The following is a 24899-nucleotide window of genomic DNA, read 5'->3' as shown; positions in this document are numbered from 1 at the left end:
GTTTAGCACAAAACATTATAGTGACCCCCCCCCCCGACCTACGATGGCCCCGACATACGATAATTTCAACATGCGATGGCCACTCAGAGGCCATCGCATGTTGCAGGCAGCATCAACCAATACAATGCTTTTGTATGTTTGGGCCATCGCTTAAACTGCTATCCACCAGCGCAGACTGCTTCAGCTGCCACCGGATAGCCGTTTACGGTGCCCTGTGTGCTGCGATGATGGTCTCTTACATGTCCTCGGGGCTCCGGACCGTTCTCTTCAGGATCCCCTGCATCGCCGGCGCTCTCCGTCGCCATCACGTTGCCGCGCACGCCGTCCCGTCATCAAATAGGTGCGGTGTGCGAAGTGACGTGATGGCGGGAAGCAGAGACGTCCGGAGCAGCAGGGACACCCCGGGGACGCGGCGACAACGATGGAGGGCGACATCCAGGGCAGTGGTGAAGAGCGGTGACTGGTCCGGAGCGGCGGGGACAGGTGAGTATTACGTCCTATACTTTACATTGCACGGATTGTATGTTGAGGGACCACTGTATAACTTTTATATAAATACAAAAATGTAATGTTTCAAATGTTATATAAATTGAGCTCTATATGATTATTTTTTTTTCCCATACACTGATTAGCCATAACATTAAAACCACAGAGAAGTAATGCGAGTATTAATAAACCTCCCTCATAAGAAATGTACGTCTTGGTCCCTAACTCCCCAGCACACGTATGTCCTATACACACAGTACCTATGTTTGCTTCATGTACGGCAGGTCCTGGCGATTGCACTGATGCCTGTTATAAACCCCTCTGATGCTGTGATCAGTATTAATCACTGCATCTGCAGCTATGCAGAATTTTTAGGTTTTGCAATACATTTTATCGACATGCATGTTCCTTTGGATAGGGGATAAGGTGTCTAGGGTTGGAGTGCCCCTTTAAGGCTAAAATGGTTTGTGTCCTTAAAGGGGTATTCCAGCCTTAGACGACATGGGGGAGATTCATCAAAACCTGTGCAGAGGAAAAGTTGCCCATAGCAACCAATCAGATTGCATCTTTCATTTCTGCAAAGGCCTCTGAAAAAAAAAGCGATCTGATCGGTAACCATGGCCAACTTGCCAACTTTTCCTCTACACAGGTATTGATAAATCTCCCTCCTTATCCCCCTATCCATAGGATAGGGGATAAGATTTCTGACCCCCGCGATCTCTGTGCAGCTCCTGGCATTCTGTGCCAGTGATGTGAAGAAAACTGTGTCTTGCGGCCGAATGTGACTGCACAGCTGATCAAAGCGGCGGGACCCACGTGATCAGACCTCTTACCCCCTATCCAATAAGATCTCTAAGGCCGGAATAATCTTTTAAGATGTTAAGTTAATAAGTTAGAAGAGAATTATAAGGATCTGAGTGACTTTTACAAGAACTACAGGGTGGGCCATTTATATAGATACACCTTAATAAAATGGGAATGGTTGGTTATATTAACTTCCTGTTTGTGGCACATATATGGGGGGGGGAAACTTTTCAAGATGGGTGGTGACCATGGCGGCCATTTTGAAGTCGGCCATTTTGAATCCAACTTTTTTTTTTTTTCAATAGGAAGAGGGTCATGTGAAACATCAAACTTATTTGGAATTTCACAAGAAAAACAATGATGTGCTTGGTTTCAACGTAACTTTATTCTTTCATGAGTTATTTACAAGTTTCTGACCACTTATAAAATGTGTTCAATGTGCTGCCCATTGTGTTGGATTGTCAATGCAACCCTCTTCTCCCACTCTTCACACACTGATAGTAACACCGCAGGAGAAATGCTAGCACAGGCTTCCAGTATCTGTAGTTTCAGGTGCTGCACATCTCGTATCTTCACAGCATTGACAATTTCCTTCAGATGACCCCAAAGATAAACGTCTAAGCGGGTCAGATCGGGAGACCTTGGGGGCCATTCAACTGGCCCATGATGACCAATCCACTTTTCAGGAAACTGTTCATCTAGGAATGCTCGGACCTGACACCCATAATGTAGTGGTGCACCATCTTGCTGGAAAAACTCAGGGAACTTGCCAGCTTCAGTGCATAGAGAGGGAAACACATCATCATGTAGCAATTTCACATATAGTGGCCTTGAGGTTTCCATTGATGAAGATGGCCCCACTATCTTTGTACCCCATATACCACACCATACCGTCAATTTTTGTGTTCCAACGGTATTGGAGGGATCTATCCAATGTGGCTTAGTGTCAGACCAATAGCAGTGGTTTTGTTTGTTAACTTCACCATTCACACAAAAGTTTGCCTCATCACTGAACAAAATCTTCTGCGTAAACTGAGGGTCCTGTTCCAAATTTTGTTTTGTCCATTCTGCAAATTCGGTGCGCCGATCTGGGTCATCCTCGTTGAGATGCTGCAGTAGCTGGAGTTTGTAAGGGTGCCATTTGTGAATAGCTAATAGCCGCCGAAGGGATGTTCGACTAATGCCACTCTCCAGGGACATGGGGCGAGTGCTACGCTGTGGGCTCTTGCTGAATGAAGCTAGGACAGTCACTGATGTTTCTTCATTAATGACAGATTTCATGCTTCCACATTTTGGCAAATCCAACACTGAACCAGTTTCACGAAACTTAGCAAGCAGTTTGCTAACTGTAGCATGGGAGATGGGTGGTCTCGTAGTGTGTCTTGCATTGATATCTGCTGCAATGACCCGGTTACTGCGTTCACCAGACATCAACACAATTTCTATCCGCTCCTCACGTGTTAACGTCGACGACATGTTATGGCTGTAAACAAAGAGAAACTTGTAAATAACTCATGAAAGAATAAAGTTACGTTAAAACCAAGCACACCAGTGTTTTTCTTGTGAAATTCCCAATAAGTTGGATGTGTCACATGACCCTCTTCCTATTGAAAAAACATAAGTTGGATTCAAAATGGCCGCCATGGTTTTCCCCCCTCACATATACTAATGTGCCACAAACAGGAAGTTAAAATCACCAACCATTCCCATTTTATTAAGGTGTATCCATATAAATGGCCCACCCGGTAGATTGTGATTGATGATTTCAGCTCAACGTTCTTTGAAGTGAATAGGAGCTGAGCTGCAGAAATCAATAACGCCCACTACACAAATGCACAGTTGCCTGTTTCCAGATCAACTTTTTCTTTCTTTGCATGCTGGTGCTGCAGCTCTGGTTTATGGAGTATCAGCCAAGCTTGCATGCTGTTCTTGTGGCTACTGCTCCATTCATTCACTATGGTCTTTCCAAACATACACTGCTCAAAAAAATAAAGGGAACACTTAAACAACAAAATGTAACTCCAAGTCATTCACACTTCTGTGAAATCACACTGTCCACTCAGGAAGCAACACTGATTGACATTCAATTTCACATACTGTTGTGGAAATGGAACAGACAACAGGTGGAAATTATAAGCAATTAGCAAGACACCCCCAATAAAGTAGTGGTTCCACAGGTGGTGACCACAGACCACTTCTCCGTTCCTATGCTCTCTGGCTGATTATTTGGTCACTTATGAAGGCTGGCGGTGTTTTTCACTCAAGTGGTAGCATGAGATGGAGTCTACAACCCACACAAGGGGCTCAGGTAGTGCAGCTCATCCAGGATGGCACATCAGTGCACCACAGACTGTCCAGGAGTTGGCGGGAGGTCATACGGGCATGTGGAGGCCACACACACTCTACTGAGCCTCATTTTAATTGATTTAAGGACTTTACATCAAATTTGTATCAGCCTGTAGTGTGGTTTTCCATTTTGATTTTGAGTGCGAGTCCATATCCAGACCTCCATGGGTTGATAAATTTTGATTTCCATTGATAATTTTTGTGATTTTGTTATCACGTTCACACTATGTAAAGACGAAAGTGTTACATACGATCAGTTCATTCAGATCTAGGATGTGTTATCTTAGTGTTCCCTTTATTTTTTGAGCAGTGTAGGTTAATTCAGTGCTCAGCAGTATTCCTAAGTGCCATAGAGAAGGCATAGAGTGCTGGTCAAGCATATGTGCTGGCGTGGGATAGTTGACCTCATTTGTCGTGACCTATGAAGGCCCAAGCAGTTGGCTAGTTATCCCCTATATTCTAGATAGTAGAACTTTTATTCTTAGCATAATCCCTTTTAACAAACCTTTTCTTTTTTTTTCTTTTATAGAGACTTACTGAAGTGGAGCAACAGAATTGCTTACAGTTTTGATAGTTCCTCAGCAAGCACTGCTTTAAATATATTTCATGAGGTAATTTTTTTTAAAGAAATGTTAATATCTTTTGTGGAAGTAAAATAGAGTAATACTTTTTTTTGATGTTTTCACACTAGGCACTTGACTGCTTTACAGCAATGCTTTCATCACCTGTGGTGAGACTTAAAATGGCAGAAGTAATTGGTAGCAAGCTGAACATTTCCAAGCAAAAGGTGAACTACAGTGAAACTTAATATGAATGTGTGTGTGTGTATTATAAAAATATATGTATTTGTGTGTTCATACATGCAGGTATGAATATTGGGGCACTGTAACATGATATGTAAAATTTTGATTCCTTCTCTCCATTTGTGCATTTGCTCCAACTGATAGAGGCCCCATCTTTCTCTTTAGTGGTGAAGACCACGGGTAGTGCACCTTAGTTGCTGGAGTCATTTTAGGATTACCTCTGGTATACAGCTAGGGTCAGTTAAAATTACGCACAATTCTGTCCCCTGCCAAGTGACTTCTGCACGTGTAATAAATTATTCTTGCAAGGCTCTGCCACAGAAGTTGCTAGGTAATTTTTTTTTTTGCTTTCTTATTTGCAGGTGCCTGCTATAAAGTGTTACTGTTCACCTGCTCTTGTAGAAATTTAGGCAAGATGTCTGCTCTTATAATCCTGTAAAGGAAATAGAGTAACAAAACTAGGTCATCTTATAAGGCTTTACTGCTTGTTGAAAATGAAAATATTTTATAAACCATTCATAAATCTAAATAATACGCCTAAATGGAATACTGTATTGTTGTTAAAACTGGGCAAACATAAGCCTAATTCTATTTTAACTCCTCTTAATGCTACAGGCAGAATTTTATTGTCAACTTTATAAACCAGAGATTGCAGTGCGAGAATTGGATGTTTCCATTGGTAGAGTTGAGATGCTTAGAAAACAGATGGAGAGCATTCGTGTTCATAGGTAAGTTGTTGTATGGTTTCTCTCAATGTTGAGTATAGTAGTGTATTTGAGTATTAAACTTGCCCCAAATCTATACCGTATTTATCGACGTATAACACGCACCCTCATTTTAACAAAGAAAATGTAAAATAAATTACTTGGAAGCTCTTAACTCATCATCCCCCAACTTTGATTCCCACAGCTCGTCAGTTTGGTCCCTCCCAGTGCCACGTCATTCTTCCCCCTTGATCAGCCCTTGTGCCACATTTACCCCCTCTTCTGATTCCCTGTGTGCCTCATTATTTTTCCTCCTTTCCCCTTTGATCCCCTGTGTCTCATCATTCTCCCCCATCATCTGCAGGAGTGTGTGTGTGCGGGGGGGCTGCAGGAGTGTGGAGGAGGGGAGGGCCGGCAGGAGTGTGGAGGAGGGGGGTGGCAGGAGTTTGGAGGATGGGGGGGGGGCTGTGGGAGGATGGGAGGGCTGTAGCAGTGTGGAAGATGGGGGGTGTGCGGCATCCTCCACACTGCTGCAGCCCCCCCATCCTCCACACTGCTGCAGCCCCCCCATCCTCCACACTGCTGCAGCCCCCCCATCCTCCACACTGCTGCAGCCCCCCCATCCTCCACACTGCTGCAGCCCCCCCATCCTCCACACTGCTGCAGCCCCCCATCTTCCACACTGCGGCAGCCCCCCCATCTTCCACACTGCTGCAGCCCCCCCATCTTCCACACTGCTGCAGCCCTTCCATCTTCCACACTGCCGCAGCCCCCCATCTTCCACACTGCCGCAGCCCCCCATCTTCCACACTGCCGCAGCCCCCCCATCCTCCACACTGCCGCAGCCCCCCCATCCTCCACACTGCCGCAGCCCCCCCATCCTCCACGCTGCCGCAGCCCCCCCATCCTCCACGCTGCCGCAGCCCCCCATCCTCCACGCTGCCGCAGCCCCCCCATCCTCCACGCTGCCGCAGCCCCCCCATCCTCCACGCTGCCGCAGCCCCCCCATCCTCCACGCTGCCGCAGCCCCCCCATCCTCCACGCTGCCGCAGCCCCCCCATCCTCCACGCTGCCGCAGCCCCCCCATCCTCCACGCTGCCGCAGCCCCCCCATCCTCCACGCTGCCGCAGCCCCCCCGATCCTCCACGCTGCCGCAGCCCCCCCGATCCTCCACGCTGCCGCAGCCCCCCGATCCTCCACGCTGCCGCAGCCCCCCGATCCTCCACGCTGCCGCAGCCCCCCGATCCTCCACGCTGCCGCAGCCCCCCGATCCTCCACGCTGCCGCAGCCCCCCGATCCTCCACGCTGCCGCAGCCCCCCGATCCTCCACGCTGCCGCAGCCCCCCGATCCTCCACGCTGCCGCAGCCCCCCGATCCTCCACGCTGCCGCAGCCCCCCGATCCTCCACGCTGCCGCAGCCCCCCGATCCTCCACGCTGCCGCAGCCCCCCGATCCTCCACGCTGCCGCAGCCCCCCGATCCTCCACGCTGCCGCAGCTCCCCGATCCTCCACGCTGCCGCAGCTCCCCCAATCCTCCACGCTGCCGCAGCTCCCCCAATCCTCCACGCTGCCGCAGCCCCCCCATCCTCCACACTGCCGCAGCCCCCCCCATCCCCCACACTCCTGCACTGTTTTCCACTTTTAGTTTTTTTCGTAGTTTCAGTCTAAAGTTTAGTTTTTCTGAGGGTGAGGGCGAATTGTGTCCCTATTTCTGGGGCTGGTTTTGGGGTCGGGCGGTGAGGGGTTAACCCTCGCTCTTTTATTCGTCCACATACAATGTGTAGGCCCTTTTGCGTTGCTTACTGCTATGTCGGGTCACCTACCATACTCTTTCCACACTGTGGACGGTGGTTCAGGAAACCCATTGCCAGGTGTAGTTCTGAGTGAGTCTCCTCGGGTGGCTCCGTGGGCCTTCTACAATGCACCACATATTGGTTTGCAGGGTTTCCTACTTTACCAGGTCCCTCTCTGCATGCCTGCTACTCTGTCTGAAGGCTGGTATCTCACTTCACTGTGTTTCAGTCTGCAGGACCTGGCGTGGCCATTTCCCCGATGCCACATAACCAGACACTATCTGCATCTCAGCCACAGCAGCATCACTCTGTTCCCCTTCCTATGGTTGCAATGTTGGGCTGCTAGAGGCATACCTTCCTTCCTGCAGGGCCTTTTGGATGTCGTCTGTTTCTTTTGTGTCTGCAGTCTTGGTACCCCACTGCTTTCGTGCGGTACCCATGTCGGTGTTCCTCCCATATGAGAAGGCCGCTCTGTCAATGTAGAGGCCATCCTTTTTTCTGTTCGGTGGGATGTGCCTTGGGGCTTCCTGGGATTTTGTTTCTGCAGTTCTGTGGAGCACTTTGGTTCTGGCATGGTTCCTGCTGGGGCCATGCAGTCAGTTCTGCCCCTCCCTATACCTCCAGGTATCTCTGTGGTTTCTGTCCAGGGTGGCTTCGGCCCCTACTCTGTTGCCTTAATCATCATCCGGACTCGCTCTCCATACGTCTTGTATTTTTGCCCAGCTCCAGTTTGCAGGATTCCTATCCCCCTGGGAACACGAGGTGGCTCCTCCATACAGCGATGGGTTGTCGCTGGGGTCTGGGGGGCTACATCCTCCCAGTTCTTGTCCGTGGCTGTGGGGCAGCATTTCCTTGCTCCTTCTGTGCCAGACGCACTTGTCACTCCCCTTTCCAGGGGGTACGGGGATCAGGGTGCTTGACACGGTCAGTACCTAAGTTTCATCTCGGCCACCCTTGTTGGGGACTATTTTTGTTGAGCTTTTTCTACCGCCAAGATGATGCCATCTCTCTGTTCCACTATGTAAGTGGGATATCTGGCTGGGCCCTTGTATTTTGCTGGGAGCGATCAACAGGGCTTTTTACTGTCTAGGCTTGGGTGCTTCCTGTCCACCTTGCAGCCTGTCTCTCTTTTTGTTTTTTGGTTATCTACTGCTGCTCACACGGCCTTTACTCTTCTCTGTTGGGAGAGTTTATCTTGTATGGCTGGCGACAGCTGGTGTAGCCACAGTCTGTTGTTCAGGTTCTGCAATTACTCTTTGCGTGATCTCCTTGGAAGGGTGTGTTCTTCCTTCCCTTTAGTCCGTCGGTTGTACTGCACTGTCACCATAGTCTTCTGGAGTTGCCTTCCTGTGCCCAGTACCTGAGATTCCCGGCTGGGTCCTCCCTTGTTTCCCCCTCCGTTCCCGTTCTGGTCCGCTCAAACCACTGGGATCCAAGACCGGTTAGTCCTGTCCTAGGATGCTCTTCCAGTCCTCTGGCCTTGGTGATGGTTGAGGTCTCGGGCATGTGTAGTGACCTGGCCCAGGCTCCTCCTCGATCCCTTTTGGTGGTGCGATCGTTCTGTACTGCACTTCTTCACCTTTCCGCAGTGAAGTTTGTCGTCTGGAGAGTTTTCGCAGACATCTGATTTCCTTACTCTTAACGTATGAGTCTTCAAGGTGACTAAGGAATCTCCAATTCCCATGTTGGCTGCTCCAGTGTTCTGAGATGTTCCTTTTCGGGGTCTTCTGCTTGTTCCTTGGCCGTTTTTGATTTATGGGTTCGTCTTCTGGGTGCATCGGACATCTCTAGTTTCCATGTCGGTCTCTCAGGTACCCGGGATGCCCCCTTTTCAGGGCGATAAGCTTCTTTTGGGATTCATGTCCTCCTGAGTGAGAGCGCGTTCAGGTCATCCGGATTACACCAGCCTGGCTACTACTCATGGTGGGCCCCTGGGACAGGGGTTCTTGGATCTGCAGCTGTTCAGGTCTTTATTCTCATGCACCAGACCTTTCTTGCCTCGCTATATGGCTGTTGACTGGGGATCTTCTGGGAGCCCAATTGCTGAGTCTAGTTTGTCTCTGGTCTGGGGGCTCATCCGCAGGCCTTGTGGACACGTGAGTTTAGTCTTGGGACTGATTCCTTTCCTCTGGTGGTTGTTTTTCCCCCCTAGCTACTGCTTTGGACCCTTCAGTAAGGTGTCCCCCAATGAAAAGCGACCGAGAAAAGGAGATTTTTTTTTTGTACTCACCATAAAATCTTTTTCTCGTAGCCTTCATTGGGGGACAATGCACCCACCCATTTCTTCTTTCTTCGTCCGGATAATCCTATCCGGTTGTTTTTTTTTTTTTTAAATCAAAGATTCTTTTCTATGGTCCTTCGGACATATTCTTGGTTGGCTTCTCCTACTGCTTTGTGACAAAAGTGGTTATCTCACTTCCAGTGGGTGGGTATATCCTGCTAGGGATGAGCAGACTTTTTTTTCCTAGTGTCAGCGCCTCCTAGTGGCGTATATCCATCAGTAAGGTGTCCCCCAATGAATGCTACGAGAAAGAGATTTTACAGTGAGTACAAAAAAATCTAATTTTCTTCAGTTTCCCTATGCATTATCCCAAAATTGCAGTATTTTCGTGTACAGTGCACCAAAGGCAGTGTGAACGATATTGTGCACTCCTAGTCTTCTATCTGCCATGGTGTTACCATGCAACACTTATCTTGTGCCCCTGCATCTGGCTTGAGGGCATGCTTTTGCCTAGACTCTATTAGCTTGAGTAGGAGTGACCTGCTGTAGTGGGTTCTATCTGAAGGAAGTGGGATATTTCCTTCCTGCCCCATCAACTACTTGAAATGCTTGGCCCTTGGTCCAAGTTTTTGTGGCACAGGAACTTTCGCTCTGTACCGTTTGGCATACATAGTTGCGGACCTAGAGTTTGCACTACGTTCTTTCTTGCCCCTTTTCCTGAAAGTCTGTTTTGCGTCATTTTTCCATAGCAACCTGTTGGTCACTTTCACGGAGGTATATGGTTTTGCCAGAAGTTGGAGACAGTAATAACGCTTGCCACGCTGCCCGTCCCTTGGGAATACCAAGAAGCCTGGCAGTACTCTGCTTGTTTCCTTCTCCCATACCGAGCCTGCCATGTCTGTGGCGGTGGTTCCAGTGCCCCACTATCTGTACAAGGTTACTGAGGGGTGCCCCTGTGTGGGCAATAGACTCCCTGCAGCTTTCATGTTATGGTTCAACTTAGTGTACTCTCTACAGTGCCCATGGAGGGCGTGCAGTCTGCCACAGCTGCAGTTCCGGTACTCCCCTGTGAGTGAAAATTGATTGATGTGCAATGCACCTTCTACAACATCCATAGAGATTGACGTCTGCTGCATACGAGGCTTGGTTCTGGTACCCTGCTATATGTCAGGTGGAACGTTGTGTAACGGACTCTGCAGCATCCACGGAGGACGCAATATTTGACTTATCCTTGGCTGCAGTTCGGTTTTTTCACTCCACTAGGAAGTTGCCGGGAGTGTGGCCCTGCATTACACAGGACTCTCTACCACTAGAGATGAGCGAATCGAAGCTGACGAACCTGAATTTGTTACGAATTTCAGGAAATATTGGATTCGCAACAAATGCGAATATCGTCACGATTCTATCGCACAAATCACTTCATTAAACGCCATTTTACAGCGTTCCAGGCTCCAAGGCATCTAAAATGGTGGATCCACATGTCAGCACATGGGGCAAGGGACGCTGGGAAGGCGGGACGGCAAGGCAGGAAGGGAAGTAGACGATATGACCCTGAATCACATGCAGGATGCAGCCTATCAGCAGCCAGTCAGACCTGTGATGTCACAGCCCTATATAATCAGCCATATTGCAGCCAGCCACTTCATTCATTACACTGCAGAAAGATAGGACGGACAGCCTGTGTGTGTGTGTTACAGCAGAGAAAAACACAGTCCAGCAGCGTTTAATATCCTCCTAGTCACTTCAGCGTTCTCGTGGACGGAGAGAATTTTTTTTCACTGAAAAGGATTTTTACTGCAGCTGCAGGCATTAACCTCCCAGTGACTTTCTTCAGCATAGTATAAAAGAGAGGGGCACATAGCTGTGTGCTGCCTCATACATTTCAACAAGCTGCATCAACTTCATAATCCTTAGCGGAGAAGGCAGGAATAATTTTTCTGCGCAATTCAGTGACTTTGTTCCACAAAAAATAATCTACTGTTTATACTAGTCTGTAGATGGTATAATACCCAGCAGTCCATTCCTAATAGTATGTGACAGAGTGTGTTTAGTACACAGCTTTTTGGGCTTCAGTACTGTTGTGTTCTGCTGGTGTTTTACAAAAATATATATATTTTTAAGGTTACTGTAGAGCATTTTTCTGCCCTCATCAGTGCATACCTCATACGTACATCTAAGTAGTGTAGTAATCTGTCAAGGGCCTACATACTGTGAAAAGACAGACAAAAGTAATCACCGGCTGGTGTTTTTCAAAAATAGTTTTTAGGCGCATTGTAGTGCATTTTTCTTCCCTCATGAGTGCATACCGCATACGTACATCTAAGTTGTGTACTATTTTGTACATGTTAATCTGGCAAGGGTCTATATACTGTGAAAGGACAGCCAATAGTGCACACCTGCTGCTGTTCTAGACAAATACTGTTTTAAGCAAAGTGAAGCGTATGGTACTCCCCTCATATACGCAATAAGTATGTCAGGCAGAGTAGCGAAATTTTAATTTTAAAATCCTTAATTTCAATTTGAAAATCTTCATCTTCATAAATTTCAATGGTCTCCTGATGCTGCTGTCAACTCTAGGCTGTGCCATTCAGACACTATATGGTCTGCTAATGCTTCAGCCAACTCCAGGCTGTGTCATTCAGCCAAAATATGGTTTATTGATGCTGCTGGGCCTGGGAATAAAAACTTTTGTTATGGTAGCACTAGCTACCCAAAATCTTCAGTTTAAATTTCAAAATTAGTCTTTTTTTTCTTAGGGATTGTGAAGCCCTAGGATCTCCTCATGCTTCAGCCAACTCTAGGCTGTGCCATTCAGACACTATATGGTCTCCTCCTACTGATGCCACCTCCAGGCTCTGTCATTGGGCTGCTATGTGACATGTCAGTCCTTGTTAGATTGGGTCCTTTGTACCCACACGCCAGGGCCCGGGACACACAAAATTGGGAGTTAAAAGTTCCATTTAAAAATCCTCAATTTAAAAATCTTAGATTTCTATTTAAAATTCTTCTATTTCAATGGTCTCCTAGCGCTTTTGCCAACTCCGGGCTGTGTCATTCAGGCAATATATGGTTTACTGATGCTGCTGGGCTTCGGTCTGGGAATAAAAATGTTATCGTAGCACTAGCTACCTAAAATCTTTGGTTTAAATTTCAAACATTGTCATTTTTTCTTAGGGGTTGTGAAGCTCTGGTGTCTACTCATGCTGCTGCCAACTCCAGGCTGTGCCTTTCAGGCAATATATGGTTTACTGATGCTGCTGGGACTGGGTCTGGGAATAGAAAATTTGTCTATGGTAGCATTATATAGTCTCCTCATGCTGCCAACACCTCTACACTGTGTCATTCAGCCACTACATGGTGTCCTCATTCATCCAACACATCCACGCTGTGTCATTCAGCCACTATATGGTCTGCTCATGCTTCAGCCTCATCCAAGCTGTGTCATTCAGCCACTATATGGTCTCCTCATGCTTCAGCCTCATCCAAGCTGTGTCATTAAGCCACTATATAGTCATGCTGCCAACACCTCCATGCTGTGTCATTCAGCCACTATATGGTCTCCTCATGCTGCCAACACCTCCACGCTGTGTCATTCAGCCGCTATATGGTCTCCTCATACTGATGCCACCTCCAGGCTCTGTCATTGTGCCACTCTGCTGCAGTGATTCTAAAAGTTAGAAGTAATCTGCATGTCATTCTGAATAACAGTATTTCACTACTCCAGCACACTCCATATGCGTGTTAGAACACAGCAAAGTGTTCTACACCCCTATTGAGGCTCTCTGTAGGCCATCTATAGCCGTTTTTAATATAGATTCGCCACTAATAAATTCAGATCAAAAACATTTTTGGGAAAAATTTGGCGAATTGGCTGAATCGAATTTTTCAAAAGTTTTCTCATCTCTATCTACAACATTCATGGGAGCGTACGGTTTGCTGCACCACGGCTGACATTCCGGTCCCCCACTACCAGTGGGAAGTGACAAACGCCTGTGTCCCTGCAAGTGCAGTGGACCTTCTTCAGCAGCGGCGACCACATTCTTGTTTCCTTCTCGTCGCCCTGACGGTCCTTGTGCGGTTTCGGTGTTGGCCTTCTTCCAGTCTCTTGACTCATTTCCTTTTTCAGGTGAGGGTGCTCTGTTTCATCTATGCTCTTTCTCTCCCGTGGTTGTTCTGCTTGGAATGTCTCAAGTTTTAACTCCCCATGGCCCTTCTGTTAGGCTGCCAATGGCCTCCCACGGTTCTGCAACAGTCTTGGTTGTAGCATTTTCCCCCATGTAAGCTGTTCCATGCTTGGACTACAGTCTTGGTGGGCGAACTCCTGCGCCTGGTACGTCTCTACTGTTAATTTTCATTATTGCTTTGGCATGACTGGACTGACTTCTCAGCTTTCCCCTCTGAGGATGTTCCTCCCAGAGACATTGGATCTGTTGGGATTCTCTTCTTGCATGGCCTTGTCTTTCCCTTTGTATCTTGGGCCTTCAAGTGTTCAGCTCGGTAAACACAGTGGTGGTGTTGCTTTTCCCCTGCCTCTGTTCTCACCTGCAGTCTGTTGCTCCTTCCCTGGTGGCCCCCGACCCGTTCGAGCCCTCTTCTTTGAGATTCTGCCTTTTTTTATGACTTCTTGCATTGTGCTCCCATCCAATTGGCCATTACATACCTCGATCTCCAGGGTGGTGGTTTTCTGATGCTTCCACCATACCAAGAGTTGTTGTCTCTGGCCTTGGCGGGGTTCCTGTACTGCTTCTCTCCACTGTTCCTTGGTGGGGGGCAGTCTCTCTTCATTGCTTTTTGCCCTGGCCTTGGTGCACGTCAGCCAGGGCGTTTCGTGCCGGCTTGAGGTTGCTCTGCCTCTCCTGGCATGGGACTAAAGGATCCCTCCATTTCTTCCTGGATCTGGGATCCTCCAATTCTGTTGGCGGTTGCTCTGGTGTTCCAGATGGGTCTGTTCCCGCCCTCTGGCCTCTTTACATTCCTCCTTCTCCCTCTGAGAGACCAGGAACTGCTAGGGAAGGTCACAATTGTCTAAAATCACAACACATTCTCAAACGTTGGCTGAAATTATGTAAATATGTCACCACTGGAGTCTCTGGACCTGTGGAAATATTTTCTTCTGGATAATGACAAGTGTTTTATCTGGCTTTATAATGGACAAATTTGTTTATGGCAGATGTCCACAGATTGTCACAGACCAAAATGATGAGTGTCTATTGTAACATATGGTGGAGGAATAATATTGACCATATTTTTTTTACGTTTCTCAATGGTGATAAAGAGGTTATCCAAATTTTAAAAGTGAATGGGACATAACTGCAATAGCTATGAAAAAGTATGATGTGTGCTAGTTAATAACCAAAAGCAAGGTTTTTAAGCAATGAAGAGGCTGCTGTGTCCATTGGAGCTCTGTGGCCACTTTAATCAGCTGATTGTCTGGGGGCTCTGAGAATGAAGGACCTCCGCTGTTAAATATTAATATTGAGGCAAGGCCAGCTTAGGTATTGGAATTGTAAGGCCCACAAACTCATAGGTTTGATGGCCAAATACATTATATATATATATATATATATATATATATATATATATATATATATATATATAATATATATACAGATAATTTTAAATCTTCAACTTTAAAAGAACTGCTTTTGTTTTCTATATCCATTTCCTTTAAGATGTAAATCTTTCATTTACAGTGCATACTTAATACTTTTCCTTCATTCACTTTCCTAATATGCACTTTATTTATTTATTTTTTCTTCTTTCCAGGGAAAAGTTAACCTTTGCTGCTACACGACCATCTTCAATTTTACTTGAACAGATTGCAGTGTGTGTTAATAAAGGAGAGCCACTTTTGCTTGTTGGTGAAACTGGCACAGGCAAAACATCCACTGTTCAATATCTTGCTTACATTGCAGGTATTGTATTGCATTTGCATTCTATCTTTCTTACTAGCTGACTGCTGTTGCTTGGTCTTTCTTCCTAAACCTTGTGGGAGACAAAAAGCAACTGATATATAAATAAGCCAATATTTTATTTTTAAAATGACAAAAAAGAGTATATTTGAATATAAAATTTTCTTTCATAACCTCTTTATAACAGTAGGCATATTTTTGATTTCTTCATTTACAGGTTGTGAGTTTTTAAATAGAACAAAATATATTAAAAAGAAAAAACTGATTACTGTGGATTTAAAAAAAAAAAAAAAAAAAAAAAAAAAAGCCAGGTTAACTAAACTAACAAATCATAGCAATACCTGCTTGTAAGTTAGATCATTAATTTGCCCCCCATGCACGAAATTAAACAAATTGTATATCTTTTCTCCCTTCTCACACTTCTCTCTGCTAATAATCATGTCAAGTCAGTGACTAAAGTTAGCAGAAATTGCCATTACTTGCTGACATGGAGACTTTGTAATAGTCAAAAAATTAGCAGCATCCTGGTGCATTCTTTTTTTAAATAGGAATGTTTCAGTGGGAATCCACATTCATGTGTGTCTATAGCCTTTAGGTTTTTGACTGGATGGCTGCAGTTAAATAAATGTTAACCTATCAACAGGTCAGCGCCTTCGCATCGTCAATATGAACCAGCAGAGTGATACAGCTGATCTTTTAGGCGGGTAAGTGGATTACACAGTATGGTGTGACTGTGAAGGGGTCATAAAATTATAACGGATGTTCCTACTGGCGATACTGGTAGAAATTGTAGTATATAATGTAACGTAGGTGCTTACTCATGTTTCTTGTTCTTTGTCTGTATTCAAAGGCCTTCCCTTTTTTTTTTTTTTTTTTTTTTTCCTCTTGAAATTTTTTTTCATGTCTTATTGACTCAAAGCATCACTTTCATTGATGGAGTTTATGTAATCCTTTTGAGGCTATTTATTTGTTTGAAAATATTACATTTGGCTGCTGAAGGCTAAATGAACCCCTTATAGTAACCTCCCCTGGTAAAAGCAGCTAATTTTTTATTATAGCATCATCTGCACTTACCTTCTTTATACAGGTCAATAGTGCAGGTGATGCTGATTATAGCATAGGTTGCCTTTTCTAAATCCATTGCTCAATTCCCAAGATATATACAAAGGTAGCTGTGCTTCCAGAGTGTCTGACAGAAAGGCACAGCTAGAAACCAGACAGCTCAGCTAATATGAAGATATCTGTGCACTAGGGCTGCACGAAATATCGCTTAAGCAATTGAATTACGAATTTTGCTTTTTCCGATATAGCGATAGTCGGGCCGGCTCCCATGTGCTGCTGCAGGCAGGGGGACGGCCAGAGCAGGTAAAAACAAATTGAAATACAAAGTCAGGGTTTCCCCACCAGGGTGCCTCCAGTTGTTGCAAAACTACAAATTCCAGAATGCTCGGACCGGCAAAGGCAGAAGGCACCCTGGTAGAAAAACACTGAGCTAAGTAAAAGGGTGCCTATTGAAGAAAAAAAAAAAACACTTCTGCTCACCTACTTCCAGTCCCTGTAGATGCCGTTTCCCTGACGGGGCATGAAATGGGGGGTAGTTGTAAAACTAGGGGGTGAGGAAAGAATGTGACTGGTGGGGGGGGGCGGGTGTAAAAAGATGTAAAATGCAGGCGATTGGACATGAAATGGGTGATTTCACCATTTAGTTGTTATATTGCATCGCATATTGAAATCACAATATTTAGGCCCATAATCGCAATCGCACATTTTCCCCATGTCGTACAGCCCTACTGTGCACTATGACTGTGGTTTCTTTCACTAGACAGCCCCCTTTAACCCCATTACTGTTTTCACCTTTTTTTAATGGCTAGGTATTGAAAAGTAACATTAGAAAAGCAAACTTATTTTTTTAATTTGTTTTAGGTACAAGCCTGTGGATAACAAACTCATATGGTTACCTTTGCGTGAAGGTTTTGAAGAACTTTTTACACAAACATTCTCAAGGAAACAAAACACAGCATTTTTGGGCCACATTAACACCTGCTATAAAAAGAATAGGTGGCAGGATCTCCTTAAGTTAATGCAACATGTTCTAAAAAATGCAATGGCTAAGCTTGAGGCTGGAGACACTGGTGAGTTAGCACATACTGGCTTGTGTGGTTTTGTTTTAAATTTTCAAGATACCGTTCAACACCCTTTCCTTATTAACATTTATTTTTCTTACCTGCTTGTTTTATCCTCGTGTTAGAATTTTTGTTAAAAGAAAAATGGGAAGCATTTTCTCTGCGTCTTAATCAAGCCCAACAACAAATGAGGATGACTGAAAATGCTGTACTTTTTGCATTCGTAGAGGTATGTTTTTATTTTAAAAAAATATATAAAAATGTTCTATACCAACTAGTTCTGTAATTCATTCTAAATTCAGCACATTTCAGTGGGAATCAATGCTTAGCGGGAAGGCTGTTGCATTTCAGAACATAAGGAAGATTTATCAAAACCTGTGAAGAGGAAAAGTTGCCCATGGCAACCAATCAGATCCTGTCTTTCATTTTTCAGAGGCCTTTTCAGAAATAAAATAGACAAGCTAATTGGTTGCTATGGGCAACTAGTCAACTTTTCCTCTGCACAGGTTTTGATAAATCTCCCCCATAATGTTTTTAGGAAGGGTACCAAACTCCTAACATTTTCTTAAATGTCTCTAAGCCAAGTTTCATCAAGCCCACAAAATTCACAAAATTTCTCAAGACTTCTTCCACCATGTTGTGACTATCAGAACCATCCACATAGGGGGAGATTTATCTTTAGGTGTCTATTGTAGACACGGATCTACCCCTTTACACTGCTTGTCTAATTTAGACTCTTGCTCAAGATTTACAAAAGGTGTGCACTCCTTTGATACATTTTGTGCGAATATAGAAAGACCCCCTCGCTCTACCATGCACTCCTTCTCTACCGCACACTTCAGTTTGTAGAATTTTCCCGCGGTACACTGCTCACATAGCTAAAAGTGCCGGAGCAGCAGTGTGTGCCGAACAAAACTCTGCACAATAGAAAAATCATAAATCTTTATAAAGTACACAGGGGGAGATTCTCAAAGAATTTTGCACAAAAAATAAATACATTTTGGCGCGAAAAGTATCGACCACATTTTCAAAGAGCTTTGTGCTGTGGTTTACACTGTTCATGTCAGTTTCCTAAAAGTGGGTGTGTCCACGTATATTGTCTGCTTTACATGATCTTTTCTCATTTTAGATATGTGAATACGGAGGACTGTCGATGATGAACAGCGTTTTTTAAATGTCAATTAAAGGGTTAACGAGGGCTGTGGTTAAGTTTTTTTTTTAGATAAAACATTTTTTTCAATGTGTTATGTTTTTTATAATTACATTTTCAGGCTTAGTAGAGTCCATTACTAAGCCGGGGTTTAGTGTTAGCCCCAAAATCAGTTAGCGCTCACCCCCAATTATTACCCTGGTATCCACCACCACAGGGATTCAAGAGCCAGTACCAACAGGCCCGGAACATCAAAAATGGCGCTCCTGAGCCTAGGCGGTAACAGGCTGGCGTTATTTAGGCTGGAGAGGGTCAGTAACAATGGTCCTCGCCCGCCCTGGTAACGTCAGGCTGTTGCTGCTTGGTTGGTATCTGGCTGATACTGAAAAAATGGGGGAGCCACACATTTTTATTTATTTTTAAAAAAGCAAAAAAAAAAAAAAAAAATTAAAGAAAATTAAAGAAAAAACGCAGCGGGTACCCACTAAATTCCGTTTTAGCCAGATAGCAACCAAGCAGCAACAGCCAGATGTTACCAGGGTGGGCAAGGACCATTGTTACTGGCCCTCCCCCAGCCTAAATAATGCCAGCCTGTTACCGCCTAGGCCCAAGAGCGGCATTTTGCACTCTACGAACCTGTTGGTACCGGCTCTTCCCGGCACCCCTGTGGCAGTGGGTTCCGGGGTAATAATTGGAGGTCAGCGCTAGCTGATTTTGGGGCTAACGCTTACCCCCCGGCTTAGTAAAAGATTCCGTCTATAAGACGCTTCCACTACTAAGCCTGAAAATTCAATTATAAAAAACACGACACATTGAAATTTTTTTTCATTTAAAATTCCCTACAGCCCTCATTAAAGGGGTACTCCGGTGCTTAAACATCTTATCCCCTATCCAAAGGATGGGGATAAGATGCCTGATTGCAGGAGTCCCGCCGCTGGGGACCCCCGTGATCTTGCACATGGCACCCCGTTTGTAATCAGTCCCCGGAGCATGTTCGCTCCGGGTCTGATTACTGTCGATCACGGGGCCGGCGGTGTGTGACGTCACGCCTCCGCCCCCGTTTGACCTCACGCTCCGCCCCTCAATGCAAGTCTATGGGAGGGGGTGTGACAGCTATCACGCCCCCTCCCGTAGGCTTGCATTGAGGGGCAGAGCGTGACTTCACACGGGGGTGGAAGCGTGACGTCACACGCCGTCGGCCCTGTGGTCGCCGCTAAGCAGACCCAGAGCAAACACGCCCCGGGGACTGATTACAAACGGGGTGCCGCGTGCAAGATCACGGGGGTCCCCAGCGGCGGGACTCCTTCGATCAGGCATCTTATCCCCTATCCTTTGGATAGGGGATAAGATGTTTAAGCACCGGAGAACCCCTTTAACCATTTTATTGAAATTTTAAAAACGCTGGTCATTGTTGCAGTCCACCGAATTTGACGTAGTACTCCGCATTCACGTATCTGAAATGAGAAGAAAAACAAGAAATATGGGTTAGTAGTTTTTTTTTTCTTCTTTTTTTGCTCTCTACCCTGGGGAGAGCGCACATAATGCAGCATGTTCCTAAACAGGGAGCCTCCAATTGTTGCTAAACTACAGCTCCCATCATGGGGCAGCTGGAGTCTCCCTGTTTGGGAACACACTGCCAGAAAGGCTCTGTTCCCATTATGCAAAACACATAATGTGAACAGAGTCAGGCCTGCACTGTGTAGCTCCACCCCTGTAATCACCAGGGGGCAGAGCAGTAAAGGTCGCAGGGGGTCTCATGAGTTAGAACCCCTTTCAATCCGTCCCTCTGCCCTTGGACTTCTACGTCCGTCATGGGACAGTGTCTGTCCCAAGATGGGAGTAGTTGTAGTACCGCAGCGCTGAGGGATGGAACTTGCACATCTCCCGGCTGCGGGACTTGTAGGACTACTACTCCCATCATTGACATACTCCATGATGGACGTTATAGTCTGGGGGCTGAGGTGCAGATCGCAGCAAGTCATTCTCCAGAGACCTGCTGCAATCCGCATTTATTAAGTTAACAAGCTGGCGGCACATTACTACACTGCGCTCCCCGCCGGCGCCAGGCTCCTGTATATGCTGTCATAATTCATAATCCCTGCCGCCGAGAGATGGGAGCTCCGATTGGTGAATAGCTATTCACCAATCAGAGCTCCTGTCTCCCGACAGGGATTATGAATTAGGAGAGCTTTATATAGAAGCCGGTGGGGAGCGCAGTGGAGCCACCAGCAGAGACCTGCTGCAATCTGCCCCTCAGCCCCTGGACTATAACTCCCATCATGGACAGTCTGTCCCATGATGGGAGTAGTTGTAGTACCACAGCACTGAAGGATGGCACTTGAACATCACCTGGCTGATGGACTTTTAGGACTACTACTCCCATCATGGGCAGACTCCGTCCATGATGGGAGTTAAAGTCTAGGTGCTTAACTGCAGATCGCAGCAGGTCCTTCTCCAGAGACCCACTGTTAACAAGCCGGAAGCACATGCGGCTACACTGCTCTCCCTGCCGGCTCCAGGCTCCTGTATACGCTCTCTTAATTCATAATCCCTGCCGCCAGGAGACGGGAGCTCTGATTGGTTAATAGCTGTTCACCAATCGGAGCTCCTGGCAGTGGGGATTATGAATTATGAGAGCGTATACAGGAACCTGGAGACGGTGGGGAGCGCATTGTAGCCACATGTGCCGCCGGCTTGTTAACTTAATAAATGCGGATGGCAATGGGTCTCTGGAGAATGACCTGCTGCGATCTGCACCTCAGCCCCTAGACTATAACTCCCATCATGGAGTCTGTCCATGATGGGAGTAGTAGTCCTAAAAGTCCCGCAGCCAGGGGATGTGCAAGTGCCATCCCTCAGTGCTGCCGTACTACAACTACTCCCATCATGGATCAGACTCTGTTCGTGATGGGAGTTATAGTCCAGGGGCTGAGGGGCAGGTCGCAGCGGGTCAATCTCCAGAGACCCACTGTGATCCGCATTTAACTGTAAAAGCTGGCGGAACATGCGGCTACACTGCGCTCCCGGCGGGGAATACGATACACATCATTCATAATCCCTGGAGACTGGAGCTCTGATTGGTGAAAAGCAATTCACCAATCAGAGCTCCTTTCTCCGGTGGTGGGGATTATGTATTAGGAGAGCTGTATATAGGAGCCGGCGGGGAGCACAGTGTAGCCGCATATACCACCATCCCCTGGACTAGAACTCCCATCATGGACAGTGTGTCCATGATGGGAGTAGTAGTCCTAACTGTCCCAAAATAATTTCACTTTCTCAGATGCTTTCTGACACTCTGGTAGGTGTCCTCCGAGGTGATGAATATTTGTGCAAGAAAAGTGCTCTTGCTCATTTTTTTGCGTAAAAAAAAACAAACGAAAAAAACGCAGTTAATAAATTTTATTCTACAGTAGAAAGTGCTCTATGATAAACTTAACTGTAGACAAGGCTATGAACCAAACTGACAGGCCGGAATAATGTATGCATGTCTGGAATACACCTGTGTGAAACAGACCTAACATTGGAGAAATGCTCCCTTAATGGAGACTAAACAAAAGCGAGCAAAAAGTGAGGATTTTACAAAAATAAGTAGATAAAGTCCTTTATATATAAAGTAAGAGCGAGCTGTTGGGAGCTTTAAATCACTGCCTAAGTAGAGGACTGGAGCTTCTTCAGGGTCCTGCACAGTACACGCAATGTCCCCCAAAAAAAAAAAAAAAAAGTAAAATGGAGCCACCCTTAACTTGGTCTCCAAAGGAGCAGCTAACTGTGGTATAGGTTAAAGGGGTATTCCGGTGGAAAACTTTTTTTTTTTTTTTATCATCTTGTGCCAGTAAGATAAACAGATTTGTAAATTATAAAAAAAAAAATAATAATCCTTCCAGTACTTGTTAGCGGCTGTATACTGCAGAGGAAATTTATTTTCTTTTTGGATTTCTTTTCTGTCTGTCCACAGTGCTCTCTGCTGACACCTCTGTCCATGTCAGGAACTGAATTTCCTCTGTAGTATACAGCAGCTAATAAGTACTGGAAGGATTAAGATTTTTCTTAAAAGAAGTAATTTACAAATCTGTTTAACCCCCTAATTTTAATTTTTTCCTAATCACTTCTAAAAATCATAACGCTTTCAATTTTGCACCTAACATCACAAATTATGGCTTATTTTTTGTGACACCAATTCTACTTTTGCAGTGACATTAGTCATTTTACCAAAAAATCTACGGCGGAACAGAAAAAATTCATTGTGTGACAAAATTGAAGAAAAAAAATGCCATTTTGTAAATTTTGGGGGAATCAGTTTCTACGCAGTGCATTTTTCGGTAAAAATGACACCTTATCTTTGTTCTGTAGGTCCATACGGTAACAATGGTACCCTGCTTATGTAGGTTTGATTTTGTATTACTTCTGAAAAAAATCATAACTACATGCAGGAAAATGTATAAGTTTAAAATGGTCATATTTCCCTATAACTTTTTTTATTTTTAAGTGTACAGGCCGGTATGAGGGCTAATTTTTTGCGCAGTGACATGAACCATCGGTATCATTTTTGTATTGATAAGACTTTTTTTGATCGCTTTTTATTCTTTTTTTTTTTTTTTTTCATGCATATAAAAAGTGAGCAAAAATAAGCAATTTTGGATTCTTACTTTTATTAAGGAAGGGGTTAAAATGATCTTTAGCTTTTTTTATTTTTTTTATTTTTTTAGCAATGTTATAGCCCCCTCTAGTGGCTATAGCACTGCACATACTGATCTTATAGACAGATCACCCCCATACATTAACATATTAACATGGAGATGATCAGTGTTATCGGCGGTCAATTGCTCAAGCCTGGATTTCAGGCTTTGAGCAATCAATTGCTGATCAGACGCATAGGAGGCAGGTAAGGCACCCTCCACTCGCATTCTAGCTGATCGGGACATCATGATTTTACTGCGATGGTCCCAATCTGCCCGACTTAGCTGCCGGTAGTGTTTTGTTACTTTCCTTTTACCCCTTATAAGGGGGTTCTCTCCTTTTACCCCTTAAAATTTTCAAAAAATGGCTCTGCAAGAACATGCTAGTGTAAAAAATGAAGACTTTGAATTTACTCCTTCACTTTGCTGCTATTCCTGTGAAACACCTAAAGGGTTAACAAACTTTCTGAATGTCATTTTGAATACTTTGAGGGGTGCATTTTTTATAATTAGGTAATTTATGGGGTGTTTCTAACATGAAAGCCCCTCAAATCCACCTCAAAACTGAACTGGTCCCTGAAAAATTCAGAAATTTGTTGCAGAATTTTGAAGCCCTCTTATGTCTTCCAAAAGTAAAAACATGTCAACTTTATGATGCCAACATAAAGTAGACATATTATATATGTGAATCAATATATAATTTATGTGGAATATCCATTTTCCTTACAAGCAGAGAGCTTCAAAGTTAGAAAGATGCAAAATTTTCATGAAATTTGGGGATTTCGTTGCGAAAGTAACAACTAAAATTTACCACACTATTTAAGTAGAATATGTCACGAAAAAACAATCTTGGAATTAAAAACTTGCAAAATCGGGTTCAATCCTTAACCTCTTCAGGACGTGGGGCGTATGCATATGCCCTGCATCCCGAGTCCTTAAAGGGGTACGCCGGTGAAAACCTTTTTTCTTTTAAATCAACTGGTGGCAGAAAGTTAAACATATTTGTAAATTACTTCTATTAAAAAAATCTTAATCCTTCCAGTACTTATTGGCTGCTGAATGCTACAGAGGAAATTCCTTTCTTTTTGGAACACTGATGACATCACGAGCACAGTGCTCTCTGCTGACATCTCTGTCCATTTTAGCAACCATGCATAGCAGATGTATGCTAAGGGCAACATGGTGGCTCAGTGGTTAGCACTGCTGCCTTGCAGTGCTGGGGACTTGGGTTCAAATCCCACTAAAGACAACAATAAATAAAGCGTTATTATTATTATAACAACGTCAGCAGAGAGAACTGTGGTCGTGATGTCATCAGGGAGCATTCCAAAAAGAAAAGGATTTCCTCTGTAGTATTCAGCAGCTAATAAGTACAGGAAGGATTAAGATTTTTAATAGAAGTAATTTACAAATATGTTTAACTTTCTGCCACCAGTTGATTTAAAAGAAAAAAAAAAAAAAAGGTTTTCACCGAAGTACCCCTTTAACCGCTTAACGACGAAGGACGTATATTTACGTCCTGCGCCGGCTCCCGCGATATGAAGCGGGATCGCGCCTCGATCCCGCATCATATCGCGTTGGTCCCGGCGCTCATCAACGGTCGGGACCCGCGGCTAATACCACACATCGCTGATCGCGGCGATGTGCGATATTAACCCTTTAGAAGCGGCTTTGACAGCCGCTTCTAAAGTGAAAGTGAAAGTGACCCGGCTGCTCAGTCGGGCTGTTCGGGACCGCCGCGGTGAAATCGTGGCGTCCCGAACAGCTTACAGGACACCGGGAGGGCCCTTACCTGCCTCCTCTGTGTCCGATCGGCGAATGACTGCTCCGTGCCTGAGATCCAGGCAGGAGCAGTCAAGTGCCGATAACGCTGATCACAGG

The 24899-nt window shown here is 45.2% G+C and overlaps 1 protein-coding gene across 1 annotated transcript in view; it reads left to right on the top strand.

The window, feature by feature from the left end:
- MDN1 (midasin AAA ATPase 1) overlaps positions 1 to 24899 on the top strand; it is a gene marked incomplete in the record, with an annotated part of 346772 nt that overhangs the window by 59056 nt on the left and 262817 nt on the right. Inside the window, 7 exon segments of the mRNA XM_056566109.1 lie at positions 4166 to 4247; positions 4328 to 4423; positions 5055 to 5167; positions 14924 to 15072; positions 15713 to 15773; positions 16993 to 17201; positions 17318 to 17421. Coding sequence (XP_056422084.1) covers positions 4166 to 4247; positions 4328 to 4423; positions 5055 to 5167; positions 14924 to 15072; positions 15713 to 15773; positions 16993 to 17201; positions 17318 to 17421 — 814 coding nt within the window.

The sequence above is a fragment of the Hyla sarda genome, chromosome 3 (assembly GCF_029499605.1).
Source record: "Hyla sarda isolate aHylSar1 chromosome 3, aHylSar1.hap1, whole genome shotgun sequence".
Lineage (NCBI taxonomy): Eukaryota > Metazoa > Chordata > Amphibia > Anura > Hylidae > Hyla > Hyla sarda.
This window is presented reverse-complemented; position numbering and strand designations above follow the sequence as displayed.